The 15,154-nt window shown below is 47.1% G+C and overlaps 1 protein-coding gene across 2 annotated transcripts in view; it reads right to left on the reverse strand.

The window, feature by feature from the left end:
- Positions 1-2,669: 2,669 nt before the first annotated feature.
- Positions 2,670-15,154, reverse strand: part of PPP1R12B (protein phosphatase 1 regulatory subunit 12B) — a 209,702-nt gene continuing 197,217 nt past the window's right edge. For both annotated transcript variants that reach the window (XM_032422320.1, XM_032422321.1), the window contains one exon: positions 2,670-7,173. In XM_032422320.1, coding sequence (XP_032278211.1) covers positions 7,087-7,173 — 87 coding nt within the window. In that variant the 3' untranslated portion in view covers positions 2,670-7,086. The remainder of the gene's footprint in view (positions 7,174-15,154) is intronic.

Consider the following 15,154-nt stretch of genomic DNA (forward strand, 5'->3'; position numbering starts at 1 on the left):
AGAGGCATGAAGACCCCAGTGTGGTTCTTCTAAGCTCTTCTCACCCCTAACTGATCATGGTCAAGGCAGGGGAAGAATGGAGGGAGGGAAACCACGAAGCCAAAGCCAGAGTCTGAATGAGTCCAGTGAGAACAGGCTGTATATTCTCCAAGAGCAGGGGGTGCAAGGGTGAAACATGTTCCTTCCCTCCTCAGAGAGATGGTGGCCCTACCTGGGTGCCAGCTAGGTGGCAGGCCTAATCTTTCAAAGGCTCAAGGGACTCTAGCCAGAAGTGGAGTTATTTTGGATTGCTGCATCCTCCCAGAACCCTCTCCCACCCCTGCAGCCCGTCTCCTGGTGTTCTCTGCTTGAGCCTCTACGTCCTCCTTCCTCCAACCTCTCGTTATCTGGCCTTCTTCACCAAAGGACAGCTGGAATCTGTCCCAGGCTTCAGTGCGGTGGGAGGGAGGAAAGACAAGGTCAGATATGTTGAGGTGAGAGTCTAGTGAGCACAGGATCTGCACTCATCCTCAATTCTGGTATTCTGGTTCTTTGGGAACATCAGAGGCTCTAAGAGGCTCCCTGAAGTCAGTGTGCCTTTCCTGGATCTCCTCCTGCAAGGCAGCAATGGGCTGAAGTTTTTCCTGGCAAGACACTCTGTCTCTAGCTGGAAATAGTCAAACCTCTCAGGACAAAGACTGAGTAAGCTAGACATGGCTACCCATGGTCTCCCTGGCCAGGCTACGGACAAGTCAGACATGCCCACCATTCAAACCTCATCTCTGAGAGGCTATTAGCACGGCCAGGGGCCTTTGAAACTAGAAGAGGGGTGGTGGCAGTCATTGTTGGTGGATGGAACTGGAACAGGAATCATGGCTGCTGTGCGGACAACCTCCTATGTATCATCAGCTCCAAGTGAGAACAGCAGAGAACAAAGAATGGAGGGAGATGGGAGAGGAAGGGTGAACGGTATGTTTGTTTGTTTGGAAGGACATAAAAGCATCCTCATGTCATTTTAAGGGGACACCCAAGAAGTTTATTGGAAGCATGAGGGGGAAATTTGCAGGAGAAATAACAGAAAGGATCACTCTGGCAGATTCAGTCCAAAATGATAAGCAGATGGACTGGAGAATGGCTCAGAGAGAAGGCCTTTGGGGGACTGGAAGGATAGGGGAAAAGCAAAAGATATGAATTAACAGAATAATACACTTGGATAAAATTGGTTCAAGAATACGCCAGCCTAGCAAATGTGCACGTGTATGCAGGCAGGTTAGAAGCAAGAGGCATCTCCCAATCGTTACACCTCTTCAGGTAAGATCAGATCATTCATCAATCCATCACTCACCAGTGGTGTCTGTCTTTGAACATACCCACTTCCCACGGTTCTTCCCAAGGAGGGGACACTGGGCTGCAAGCCACAGCTAGGTTCAATTTGGACCCTCACCACAAATCCCAAAGGAGAAGTGAATGCATCTCTTTTACCCTGCAGCTGCTAGCAGGCTAGTCGAGATTCTTGATTTGGTTTTTATCAGCCCCCAAAGACTACCTCCTCCCTGGTAGCTCTGCCAGTAACAGCGCCTGCGCCGCAGTGAAGTCGATCTGTTTTCCAATCTAATCAGAACACAAGCGATCAATAGCTGTCCTTGATAGGGTCTACTGCTCCCAAGCAATGTCGATACCCATTAGGGAAGCTGATTAAAATCTCCGCTCTGCTGGAGGCCAAGGGACCAGAGTACCAGTGACTAGCACTCATTTCCCTGCACGCAGCTCGACCTCTCAGTGACCCCCTCCTCTGGTGCTGGCAGCCTCCGCCCTGCTCTTCGTTCTGCCTCCTTCCCACCTTCCCACCTTCCCACCGCAGCTCACGGGCCACCTTCACTTTCAGGGTCTCTGTCCTTTCACTCCACTCACACCCAGTCCTGCAGGAGGCTTTTCAGAGCTGAGTGCTGTTCTATGCAATACGGCTGTGTGGACTTAGGGTCTATGACCTCTTTCTGCACTGGTAGTCTCCTCTGCAGACCTGCTTAAAGGAAGGATCATCCTCAACAGCACTAGAACCTCCTACTTCTGATAGTCCAGAATCCAGAGGGGCTCCACAGAACTAGAAGGTTGAAGTTTTCATTGAGGAAAATTCTCTTGCTGCTGTAGGGCAGACTTTAAGACTATGTGTAAGCTGGTGCTAAGCAGAAAGGCAATGTCTGCCCTTTGGACGTTAAGGGCCACGGAGACCACATTCGAGAGGGCTGAGGAAATCTATGAAGCAGCAGCTCTATTTCCTATTAAAACAACTTGTCCAAAGGCTGCCCGCAACAAATTGCTTTCTATCCATTTCCCCATGAGCTCCAATTTCCACCTCTGCAGGTTTTAATATTCTTACCAAGCCATTAGGAGGGAAAGCAATTGCAACACCATTCAATTACCCTCAATATTAAATTCACTTTCTAACAAGGATGAGAAGTCAACCTTGACGTGCTAATGTTAAACAGTTTGAATTCAGAAGAAAACAAGAGCTAAAATTCCGATTTTAAGAAATATTCTGGGGCGCCTGGGTGGCTCAGTTGTTAAGCGTCTGCCTTCGGCTCAGGTCATGATCCCAGGGTCCTGGGATCAAGTCCCACATCGGGCTCCCTGCTCGGCAGGAAGCCTGCTTCTCCCTCTCCCACTCCCCCTGCTTGTGTTCCTGCTCTCGCTATCTCTCTCTCTCTGTCAAATAAATAAAATCTTAAAAAAAAAAAGAGTTACACTTAAAAAAAAAAAAAATGTTCTGATCTTCCTAGGAATAGAAATTGTAAGCCTGGAAGGGATCTTAAGGACGATCCAGTCCAACTGCATTCTGCAGACAGGGAAGGTGACTTTCCCAAGGTCACGTGGCTAATAAGAGCTGGCCCTAGAACCCAGCTATTCTGACTCCTAGGGGCTTATCCCTTCCTCTTGCCTTTTTCTGCCCTCAAAGCTGCCTTGCTTATTGGGTGAGAGGACTCACATCCTTTGATGGGTTGTAACCTGCCTTAAAAATCAGCGTGGGGACCAAGATCTGCAGTTATAATTGGGCCTAGATTTGGGGCTGCTAACTCTGTGTCTAGAGTTAGGTGCGGTGCTAGCACGAACAGCGGCCCCTGGGAATGGCCAGGAGGGAAGGACCCCAGCCAGCGCCCAGGTAGGGTCACCTCAGTGTTAAGCTCCAGGGGAACCAGTGGCTCCCCCAGTGGGTTGGTACCAGGAATTCCCCCTGCCTAGTGGCTCAGTTGCTGAATCCTTTAGGCTTTCCCTTTTGTGGGGCAGAGCAGCCTGGAAGCTGAATAACTGGCAATCTTGTCAATAGCTCGTCTCTCATGTCCATGCTTCTCCTGCTGCAGGACTGCCAACGTGGTCAGGACGGAAACGCCGGCCTTCGTCCGAGGGGAGGCAGTCTGTCTGTCTGGGCTAGGGGAGGCTGCACTGGGGCCAGAAATCCAGACACCAAACCAAATGCGTGGCTTTGAGAGTTTCTTCTTCTCTCACCCCTGGCTCACTTAAAAGCCCTTGATATCAAAACAGTAGTTCACACACGTTTTTGTGGGATTCACAGGCTAATACACGGGGTTTCAGCCTTCTTGTTTCTGGGCAGAACTATCGAATAAGGACGTTTTGTTTTGGGCAGGAGAAGTACGTGGCCTCAGAGAGCAATAAATACATCCTGGTCTCAAACATGGGGTGGGAGATAGGAAGGCGCAGAAGAGAAGCGAACACATCCTGCAGTTGGACAGAAAAAGCCAGGGAGGTTCCAGGGCATATCAAGTGAGACTGCCCAACAGAGAATTTAGCGCACAGAACAAACCCAGGGCATGTCTATTCTTTAGATTCTTTAGAGGCAACACCCCAAGATTTGCATAACTCTGTTGCACTAGAGACTGGGACTGGGACTAGGGGTCATCATGCCCAAGAGCCATCTGGAAAAGAGTAAGCAGCCCTTGAAAGACAAATAGGCGAAGCAGTGAAACCTCAGCCAGAGAATCTCTGGAATGGCTGAATCATTACTCTCAAAGGTGTGGCTTGCTTTGAAAAATATCAAATAAATGAGAACAGAGGATATAAAGTTGTACCAAGAACCTTCTCATCCCCATTCTGATATTTCATGTAAAGACCCTAAAAATGACACAGCACAGCTGAGCCCCAAATTGTTGGCCAGACTGGCAGTACTCGTGCAGCTTGAGCTATCTGGGGTGCTCTTGGGAGTCCAAACCAGCAGGTGGAGGACAGGAGGTCTGTGGCCACTGAAGAGACCAACAGCACAAGAGGAGGGAGGCCTGCTGGCTGTTGGCACCCAGAGTGCGCGGCTGGTCATTAGGTCCTGGGGCTTCCAGTCAAAGCAACTGTGAAGAAAGGGTATTTTATTCTCCGGGAAGGGACCAGAATTCAGGGTCTATCTGTCTGGTAAAATTAATTGCATAAGAGAGGGTGCCTGCAATTACCTAGCATGGTTTACACTTTCATGATTTCTTGGCCATAGAATCCAATATTCCTGAGATTGAAAAGCTTGTGAATTTTTCATCACAAGGAAAACTTTCTGGCAAGAAAAGGCATCTTTAATGTGAAAAGGCTGTGGACGCAGCAGGCCACGACACCAGCCTGAGAGTTTACAGACGCTGTCCCACGGTTTTGAAAGGCACAAACAGATGAGGGAACTCTCGGTAACCCCTTTACCCGGTCTATCTAATGGGAGAGGGTCAAATGTTTTCCTAATAATTCAGTTTTCTTTTCCTGAGAAAGAGGCAGCAACCACCCCCATGCCTTGCCCAATATCCAGGATGTGCCAGGAGAATCAATTAGTCAACACCTTGTTTTGATTTTCCCTCTCCCTAGAATGAAGATGTTTATAGTGGAAGTGAGGAAACATTTTACTCTAATTTAGCCTTCCCTGAGAACTGAGCTGACAGTGCTCCCATGCTCATACAAAATCCTAATCAGTAGTAGCTTCTCTTGGAAAATGGTTGGAAACGGAAGAGAGAATTTTGGATATTCTAAAAATGGGGTCTTGCTAGGGGAGACATATTTCCTATTCTGGAATTAGGCTCTTGAATGATAAACTCTGGTTTAAAGAGCATGTAATGTTTCAGAGGGCCATGGAGAACTACATTGTCATTTTCGGGGAAGAGATTAAAAAATGGACAGAGGTAGTAGATGTTAAGAGAATGGACCACTCTAAGCACTGACTACCACAGCCAAATGAGGAGGACTTAAATGACCTGCACACTCAAAATAAACCCACCAAGGGAGAAAATGCCTATAAAGACCAAATACGTTTGGTATTACTATGGGGTCATCATCAAGGACTAACCGTTTCATTTTGTGCTAACGGAGTATCTGTCCAGGTTTGGGCATGATATTTTAAAAGGTTGTTTTTGTCCAGACGAGGACAGACGAGATGTGACAGGCAGGAGAAGTATGCTATGTGAGGAATGCCTTAAAGGACCGGGAAAACGCCAGTTGGAAGTAAGGTTAAGGGGAGGTGACCAACTACACAAGGGGCTGTCACATCAAAGGGCACTCTGGACTGTGTGGAGCACCCAGGGGCAGACCCTGACTCACCTTAGTAAAAGCTTTCTGCTTATTAGAGTCACCCACGTTTCGAGGAATAAATGCACGGCTACCTGACTGTGGGTCAGAGCTGGGGCAGTGGGGTGCAGGTGGGGGTCCCTGTGACATGACAACAGAAAGCTCAACCAAATGACCTCTGGGCTTTGCCACTCTAAGATTCCGTGACTCTCATCAATGGGTTGGGAGGATCTCATCACTTCAAACCTCTAATAAGAAGTCATTTCTCCTGTTGGCTTCTAAGAAAACAGACGTCTCTCCCCTAAATCTAGCCACTGGAAATAATCACATTCACCACCATTACCACAGCACGATCTATCTTCTATCTTCTTTGTCACAAGGTTGCAAGTGTCCCCAGATACTCTACTTACACCATATATGTCTTTCCGACCTGCTTCCACTCCCTGGTCCGCCTCCCACCCATCCACCCTCCCCAGCTCTCATGCCTCCTTACAAGGACTTCCTTTCTCATTAGGAGCAGGTGCCAGAGTGAAGAGAGGAAAACAAGGTCAAAAGGAGGTGAGGCAGAATGGGGTGTTCAGAGCCCAGATTTTCTAATAAAGAAAATCACTGTGTAGGGAAAACAAGTGGGAGGTGAGAACAGCGGGCTGGCACTTATGCCAGGGTCTGGCTTTTCGGCAAGAGGGCCCGTGGTGCCGCCAAGGCAATTCTTCTGGTCTCCAGAGCGCCCCAGGAGAAATGATTTTCCATAATGGCCAAAGACAAGTGAGGTCAGATGCTCTGTTCTAGCTTTTACACCATGTGGTAAGGTGGTGGAGGGGAGACAGAAAGGAAAATAGAAGGATAGAAAGGAAAGGAATAAAGGAAGCCAGGGTCATCTGAGCCCCGGGGAAGAGGGCCAGGCATGAAGGAAGAATAGGAATTAAGACTAATCAGGGATGTTACTGGGTTGTTGATAGAAAAAGTAACAGTAACACCAGCAAGGAGTCAGAGAAAAGTCAGTTCCTGAGAGGTGCAGACTAGCAGAGACCTTCAATGCAGAGTCATTGTCACCTTGGAATCTAATGGAAACATAGCTCTAGAGGCCTTCCGATGATTATGCCAACATCCTGTTTCTCTTGGCATCCCAGACAGGATCCTGGAATGGCCACCGTAAGACTCACCTATATCAGAGGACACTGGGTCAGTGGAAAAGGCTGTGGGGTACTGGTTTGGCTAGAGGCCTTACATGTTTGGACCAAATCCAATGTGGACAAGTAGCTGAGCAGCAGGAAGCTGGGGTCCACAGCTGAGCCTGGTGTATTCCCCAAGGCCTTCTCCAGATGGCTCGAATGATCACAATCATGCTTCAATTAAAAATGTCATAAAACTCAGGGGGTGGGGGGCATGGGAGGAACAGGGCACTGAGAGTGCAGAGGAAATGTACAGTGCAGAGGAGGTGACCGGAGGAGGGTCAGAAAGACGTTGTCCTTCCACCAAAACATTCACTTCTTTTGGCTGGAAGGCAATGGCCGCAGAAGAGGGGTGGGGGCAGCACATCCTGCCCTTTCCCTCCTAAATGGGGAGCCTAGTCTATTTGGATAGTTTGCTGATGACTCTGATGAGGGCACCGTTTTCATCTTTCAGCCTCTGGTTGTCGGATTTCAGTTCTGTTAACACCTGTAGGGTGACAGAGGGAAAGGTGTGTTAGAGCTTAGCATCATCACCTCCTTACCCTCCCTGACCAGGCCGGGCCAGGCCAGCCCCGTGAGCAAGGCGTTCTGAGGCAGCTTATGCAGTGGACTGTCCCTACCCTTTCTCTCAGGGATGAAAGTCCCCTGACTCTTCCTATTTGTTGAGTTGGTAATGTTCATATTTAGGGAGACCACAGCACCTCCATCTTTTGAACTAGCATATTTAGCAATAACGTCTTATTTCACGTTCCACACCATGTATCCTTTCATCCTCCTGAGTCAGTAACTGTTTATAATTGTTCCAGCCCTTGAACTCACTTCTAGTCTGGAGAAATTAAGGAGAGTGCCAAAGTGAGCTGGTGAGGTCACAGAGGAGAAACTGAGAAAGCAGTACTGGGTCAACTAAAAGAGTTAAGGACAGACACTGCTTCACATCCCATCAAAAACAGGAATGCAGGGGAAAGCGGCACAACTCGGCTGTCACACCCACAAGATGATTTAAGATCCTCCTAGTGTGTTCTGTGATAAAATCCACCTAAATTCCTGCTGGTCATACTACATGTATCCACTTTCAACCACTAAAACCCAGGGAGTTTACGGATTCAGTCACTGCATGGCTGTGACGCACAGTGAGCACTAGGCATGTATTTAATTCTCACCCCGAGCTCCCTGTGGGTAGCTATCATGGGATACTAGGGGGCCTTAGCAGCAGTTTTAGGGGATAGTGTTACAAATCCAGGAAATAGGTGCTTTGGGGAACGGGGGAATAGAGATTTCAATTCTATCAGTTCTGCCATCTTGGAACACGACACATAGTGCTGGTCAACATGCAAACAAGGGAAAACCTGCAGCCCAAGCCCTAGTCCGGATAGCCAAGTCTTTATATGCGAACAGGCACACTGACTGGTGTGCTGTGCATCTAAAAAACCATGATGGGACGTTGCTGAGGGGATAGTTTATATGTGGGCCCTGCTGGCAGTTTAGGGAGACTTAGGTTAGAGGGAAAGTACATCTTCACCATGAAGGCTACAGAAATCTCATCTCTTCAATGCAAACGTTCTTTGATTTTTTTAGTCATCAAACCTACAGGACTCCAACAGCAGGTGAGGTCGCCATTAAAGGATGGCCTGGGCTCGGAGGTCACGAGGCCTGTTTAATTCTGGTTCGGGCTCTGCTATTAACCCCTTGTGGGATCTAACTGTACCTTAAGAACAGAATTTTTGTTTCCTTAATCTCTTATGGAGGATGTAGATTATACAAATATATATGTGTATGCACACATATATGCATCACAGAGACATAAGGGATTTGTACTAAGGGAACAAAAAGAAAATAGTCTTGAACATCCATACTGTGGAAGGCACTGTATTAGAGGTTCTCACTCCCATGGTCTCATTAGCACCTCATGAGTCTGTGAAACAGTTGTTATCCTTATGTTTACAAATGAGGAAATGAAGACTTTCATAACCAGTCCAAAGTACCCAGCTATTAAATGGCAAAGCTGATATTGAGCCCATGTGTGCCTGATACAACAGAGGTTGTGTGGGGCTGGAAAAAAAAACAGAAGTCCAGAATCTCAGCACTGTCATTGTCATGAACAATCTCTATTACTTTAAGCAAATCACTCAATTTGTCTGGGCTTCCATTTTTGTATCTAAAGAAGAATCATCATCTCTGCCCTGGTCGCTCATCAAGTCGGGACTCTGTGAGGGCCCCAGGAGGTATCGGATGTGGAAGTGTGATGACGTACATAATATGCTCTGCAATACTCAGGATTCTCACGACCACTGTGAGTTCTCCCATGAATGTGGGATGGTGAGTAGGTAATCTACAAATTTTACTAAAAAGATTTTAATCCAGATAGTATCAAAATAAAGTTTTGGTCCTTTAATCCTGCCTCTCCTACCTCCAACCTAATCAAAGCTGTTCTGGCTGCTCTCTTTCGTGCCTCTATCCCCGTGGCCTTGACTACCAGAAGTGTGCGCTCAGAAACTCAGTCCAAGATGAGTTTTAGAAAAAGTCAGCCAGGATGGCCCCGCAGTGCTTCACTGTCCCATCTGCTCTCCAATGCCCCATGCTGGGTCCCACAGCCAGCCTGGGTATCAGTGAGACTCTGAACGTTGTAGTTCTGTAATAGGATTCCATAGGCAGGGAAGAAGCTATGTCATTGGATTTTATTTCCGGGCCAGCAGCTCATCAAATCAGAACTGATTTTTAAATGTACAAACAACTCGTTGAGCTTTGATGATTTATTTCCACATTAAGAACTCAATTCTTTGAAGAAAAAAAAAATTGGACAAGGCAATTTCCCAGCCGCAATATACTACAACTGACATCTTAAGGGAGTGTCAAAAAGTACAAGAAGTGGAATGTAGAAATCAAGGGGGAAAACAGTCTCATAAACTTGACTCTCAAAAGAGAGAGGAGGAAATGAACAGTGTTATCTGATATTCACTTCAAGTTAAAGAATGATTAAATAAGAACACATGTGGAAACACTACAGAAGTATGAGGTTTAACAAAGCTTTATCATTTCAACCCCCTGGAGGTCAGCTTTCTTAACTTCTAAATTTCCAGTTCACCACAGTGTGATGTTAAGGTATCTTGGACAAATAAAATTTAAGTGCATGTTTTCCCAAACATGACTTCGTCCAGCCTTTGATGAGGAATGTGTTGAAGAGGGAGAGGATCTGAGGGTCTTGAAGCTGTGGAGACCCAGGAAGGACAAGGCCAGCCGCAGGGTGATGGGGGCTCAGGATGAGTCTTGCCTAGGCTGCTTTGCTTCTGACTACTTGGGAAGTGGGGAGGGGGTCCCATTGCTTATATATTCTGTTGGAAGTGGGTTGCACGACACACTGAGATAAGATGATTTCTCTAGGGGATTATTTAAAAACAAAACAAAAACAAAAAGGCAGGGCAAACTCTCTTGGCCACACTGTCAGTTTGGCTTAGTTATCGCATCTTTCCTTCTGGTAGGGGTCAGCATTTTCTGTAAAGGGCCAGATAATAAATATCAAGCCATGTGGTCTCTGTTCCAACTAATCGACTCTGCTCTTGTGGCATAAAAGTACTTAGGAACATAATGATAGTATGTAAACAAATGAGCATGGCTCAGTTCCAATAAAACTTTATTTTTGGACATCAAGATTTGATTCCATATATTTTCATGTGTCACAAAATATTCTTCTTTTGATTTTTTTCCCCCAACTATTTGTATGGCTCATGGGCCATACTGACGGGCCATAGGTTGCTGATCTATTACAGCAGGTCATATGCTATGCAATGGTTTCTTTACAGGGGCAAAATCTTTTGGTAGGTAAATGGCTGTTTGGGAAGTCAAGAGTGCGGAGAAAGCAGAATGCTGTCCTTCATCCCTCAGCTGCAATGGTGGGGGCACACTGTTGTCGTTCAATAGGTTCTTCTTGCACCCGTTTAGGCCATATGCTTAACAAATGGCTGAAACTCTGTGCCAAATATGCAGGCAGCTAATATCACAGTGGCTGAGTGCTTGCTCTGGAACCTGACATATTTGGATTGAATTTTGGTTGTACCACTTACTCCCTGAATGACCTTGGACAGGTTACTTAATCTGTAACTCATTTTTTCCCATATGTTAAAATGATTGTTCTGGGGAATAGGTGAGAAAAAGCATATACGGTACTGTGCACAGGCCTTAATAAATGACAACCGTTACCTTAGTTACTAACTACCAAAAGCACAAGATCTAGTTTTGCTCTATATCCTATACTATCTTGCACAAAGAGGGAAACGAAAAATAACTGGGACATCTTTTGTGGGTCCCTAGTTCACCCCTGTCAAATTTTCCAGTAACCCTGAGGCTCACTGTAAAGCATGGAGTTTGGACCTAACATGGCACTCAAGCAGTGGGGTAACGAAGCTGCTTGGTGCCAGGCTGTGGTACTGCTTCCCTTTTAATCTCCCTTCTGTGTGTGACAGCATCTACAGCAGGGTATCAGCTCAGCCCTCACGGTGATCTGGGCGCTTCAGATCTAGCGGGCATTAGTTGCCAGCTACTGATCCTGAAGGCACAAGCAAATAGGCAGAGAAAAGAACAGGCATTGGTCAGGACTAATTAGATTGTTGCTGGAAATTAAAAACTCATTTCAGAGAGTGAAACTGCTCAGCAGTGGTGACCCCATCACACTACTGTGGGATGGGAAAACAAGTTATCTGTGAGCTTGTCTTTCAGACCTACATCCAGGGAAAGGCTCCAGTTTACCAACCATATTTTTCGGTTCTCAGTTGAGAATAAATCCTTGCTCTCTGCTCCAATGACTGTCATCTCCTTTGCAAAGCTAGCCCCATTAGGGAAGGTCTGGCTTCCCTAATGTGTGAAGGTCTCATTTATCCAGGCTGTGTTCTGCCTCACAGCCCACACACTGGCTAGGGGTGGGGTGAGGGGGCACATCCCTAGGGCCCAGAGATTTGTGACAGGGATGAGAGTGATGCCTCCCAAGGAGGGGGAAGGATGCAAAGATAACTGCAGAAGGGAGGCAGAGAATAGCCAAATTCTACTCAAATGGTGGGATGGACAGTGTTGTTGCTGGTGGTGGAGCTCTAGCATTCAGCGCTAGTCGTCCCCATCTAGCATGCTGTTAGGTGTGGAAGACTTAGTTCTGTCTGGTGTGCAAAGGGCCATTTTCAACCCTGGTTTCACAGAAGAATCGACAGGGGAAGTCTGAAAAAATATTGATGCCTGGGTCTCAGCTCAGACTACTGATTTGGGGGGTTGGGGGATGGGGTGGGCCCAGGCACTATATACATTAAAAGCTCCCAGCCAGGGTTGAGAACCCCTGCCCTTGGTTACCCCAGGCCCAACAACAATTTGGAGTCCAGGACCAGCCCCAACTGCTCCAGCAACCAGGTTGCACTTGGGTTGCTGCTGACTGAGAAAGCTCAATCTCAGTTTGGCAATGACGCCACCAAAGAAATTTGCACATTCACAGGTGCATGCGTACGTCTATGTACCACTATGTGTAGCCGAGTGAGCAAATCTGTATTTGGCCTCCAGGGGAGGAGAAGGTGATGTGGTGATCTTACCAAATAGACCACCAGCCCAGGCAAGGACTCCCCTACTGCCTCCCTTGACCTAGGCTGTTATGTCTCACTCTGTGGTCTCAGTCCTGGCTCTTTCCATTTGCAGATGACCGACATTTATAGGCACCCACATACTGTGGCTCTGATGGAGGGGCATGAGCACAGGGCTTCTGGGTCCAACAAGAAGAGTGAACATGCCTGGAGTGGTGGAGGAGGGAAGTGAGGTGGAGAAGAGGGGCAAGAACTAGAGTTCCTGGGTTTCCGAGGACTCGACGGACTCCGAGAGTCTGGCCACAACTCGGGTCAGGGCCCTGTTCTCAGCCTGCAGTTGCTCGTTCATCTGCTTCAAGGTTTGAATCTGTTTTAGCTGGTGGAGGTTCTGTAGAGAGTGAAACATGGAGGGGACATACAGACAAGAGAGAGAGAGACAAGACAGACCAGAAGAGATAAAAGTAGGACAAAGAAATCACGTGACTTTTTGTTTTTGTTTTTAGTTGGCATGCAAGAAAGGAAATGAGAAAGGCAGGAGTAATGGTGCAGGATGAGGGGAGGGAGAAGGGAGAAAAGCACCAACGAGGGGGAGAGCCGGGCCTACGATTCTTGGCTAAGGTCTAACTATGCTGCAGGTCAGCCATGTGAATACAACCACCACGCTCTCAAATAGCACATGTGGATCGCTTTTGAGAATGACAGCCCACTGTGTGGCTTGGGGCCTTCTGAACTGATTTAGCATAGTTGAGCCATAGCCTCAGGGGCCCTTCTTCATCATCAATGGGTCCTGGAGTTGAGGACTCTGTGTGTTCCTAAATCCAGCTAAGGCCCTTTTCTCTCTCCCTCCTCTCATCTTGCACCATACTTGGCCCCCTACTCCTAATTGTTTTTTTTTTTTCTGGGTCCTTCTCTTACTTCATATTTTAAAAAAGTGAAACAAGGAAAATAAAAGAGGGGCCTGTTGTTTAAGTATCTTCTGTACGAGGCATGTACTGTTTAGAATGTTGAAGGGGCACATACAAGATCAGAGACTGGCAGCTGTCTGCACGGTCCTCTAACCTGTTTTGTAGGATGCTTCATTAACCCTGCTAGTTCTCCACTGCAGTCCAGATGCTTGTTCCAGGATCCAAGAACTGCTAACCTGCCCTTGACCTGCTATAGGACTACCTGCATCATGAAATTCACAGCTAACTGTGCTCTCTTTGTCCCAGCTCATAAAGAGGCGGGCAGCTGCCTGGAGGTGTTCACATACAGACTCATACTATGAAAATTACAGCTGTGCACAACAGTTGGAGAAATCATAAATGTCCAAGATAATGGAATTGGTTGGGCTGATGTACTAGTTCAGACCTCACTATTTGTTAAGTATTACAAATGGGACAGAATATCCAGTCCACAGATATTCTTCCTAATACCTCATAGCCCATAAAGGACCTAAAGACTTCAATAAATGGCATTATATCACAGGTCTGCTTACGGTTACTATCCTTGCCTAAGTAGTCGCCTGTACTGACCTATAACCGAGCTCTCTGGGAGGAGGAAAAGGATTTTATTATGCAAATGGGGCTTCAGAGAGGAAGATGAAAAATCCTGTGGATTACAGTGATGACAAACCAGAAAGTCTCTCATGTCCACATGGATGTGAGGGACAGAAATGAAGGATTAGTGGAGTTATAGTTGGAAGCGAAGAAGCAAGAAAATGAAAGGCAGCATGAAGGGGAAAAAACAGTGAAAAGGAAAAACAAGCAGAGACAAACTGCTGAATATCTCTTTCCCCAAAGAGGGAGAATGAGCACCTTGGAAAAAAGGCAGAGCAGCCCAACACTTCCATGTAGCCATTGAAGGGTAAGGACCAGGAAATGCTCCTTACCCTCTGCAAGCATCTTGGCCATGGAGAGGACTGAGATCAGAGGAGATCATGGTGCAGCATATGGAAATATTTAAAGAAATGGGCAGGGACCAAACATAAGAACCAATGGAAAGTCCCTGGCTCTCACCCTTCTTTGGTGTTGACATTGGACCAAAGCTTTCAACATAATCATTGTCACTATATGAAGTGGTCCTTGCCTCCTAGGGAGTAATATTAAAGACACGAACTATGAAAATGATTCAATCTAACATGTGAGTACAAGCAGATCGAGGTGGAAGAATTTGGAAGTTATGAGCATGAGGGAGAGAGGCAGGAAACAATCTGGTGGAATGTTCCATAGGAAATAGTACTGAAAACAAGGCACAGCAAGATGGAGGGGAGGGCAGGGCACAGAGCAGGGGGGGCAAGGGCAGGATCAGGAGTGGTATTTCCAGAGTAAGTAAAAATAAAAATTCCAAGAGCAATCTAAAAGGGGAGTGGCTGCTGGGCCCCTCATGCAAGGACCTGGGAGAGGCAGGGAGAAAGTCTGGGAAGGAGGCCAATGCTGAATGGAGGATGCAGTAGAAACGTCATCAGGTCTGATGGGGGCAAGACCCAGTGCAGCCTCACACAGCTCACGCTGACATGCATGCCTGTCAGAGGCTGGCACACCATCCTACTCCAATCCAGGATCTGAGTGCAGTCTGTCCTGGGGAGAACTCATAAATACTTACCTTTCTTGTATGGCCAGAAAGACACAACCCATGTCACAAGCACAGGGCCCCACGTACATCTGGGCGAGCCCATCTCAGGGTTCCCCATTTCATCTGACCTTTGCACTTTATTTGCCAGAATCAGAAAAACAGGCACCAGAGTCACTTTCTGTCCTTGAGCACCTACTGGATCTTCGGAGTTCACTGGAGGTCAAACTTCAACCTGCTCCCTACTGATTGCTCCAAGAGGTTTGAGCATCTGTATAAACCAAATATGCAGCAGGCACGGGGGCTAACTGGCCCTTAATTCTACTGGGTCCCAGATTCAATAAGACAGTTACCTGTGCAGTGGACTGG

Source organism: Phoca vitulina, unplaced genomic scaffold (genome assembly GCF_004348235.1).
Source record: "Phoca vitulina isolate PV1807 unplaced genomic scaffold, GSC_HSeal_1.0 scaffold26, whole genome shotgun sequence".
In the NCBI taxonomy this organism is placed as follows: domain Eukaryota; kingdom Metazoa; phylum Chordata; class Mammalia; order Carnivora; family Phocidae; genus Phoca; species Phoca vitulina.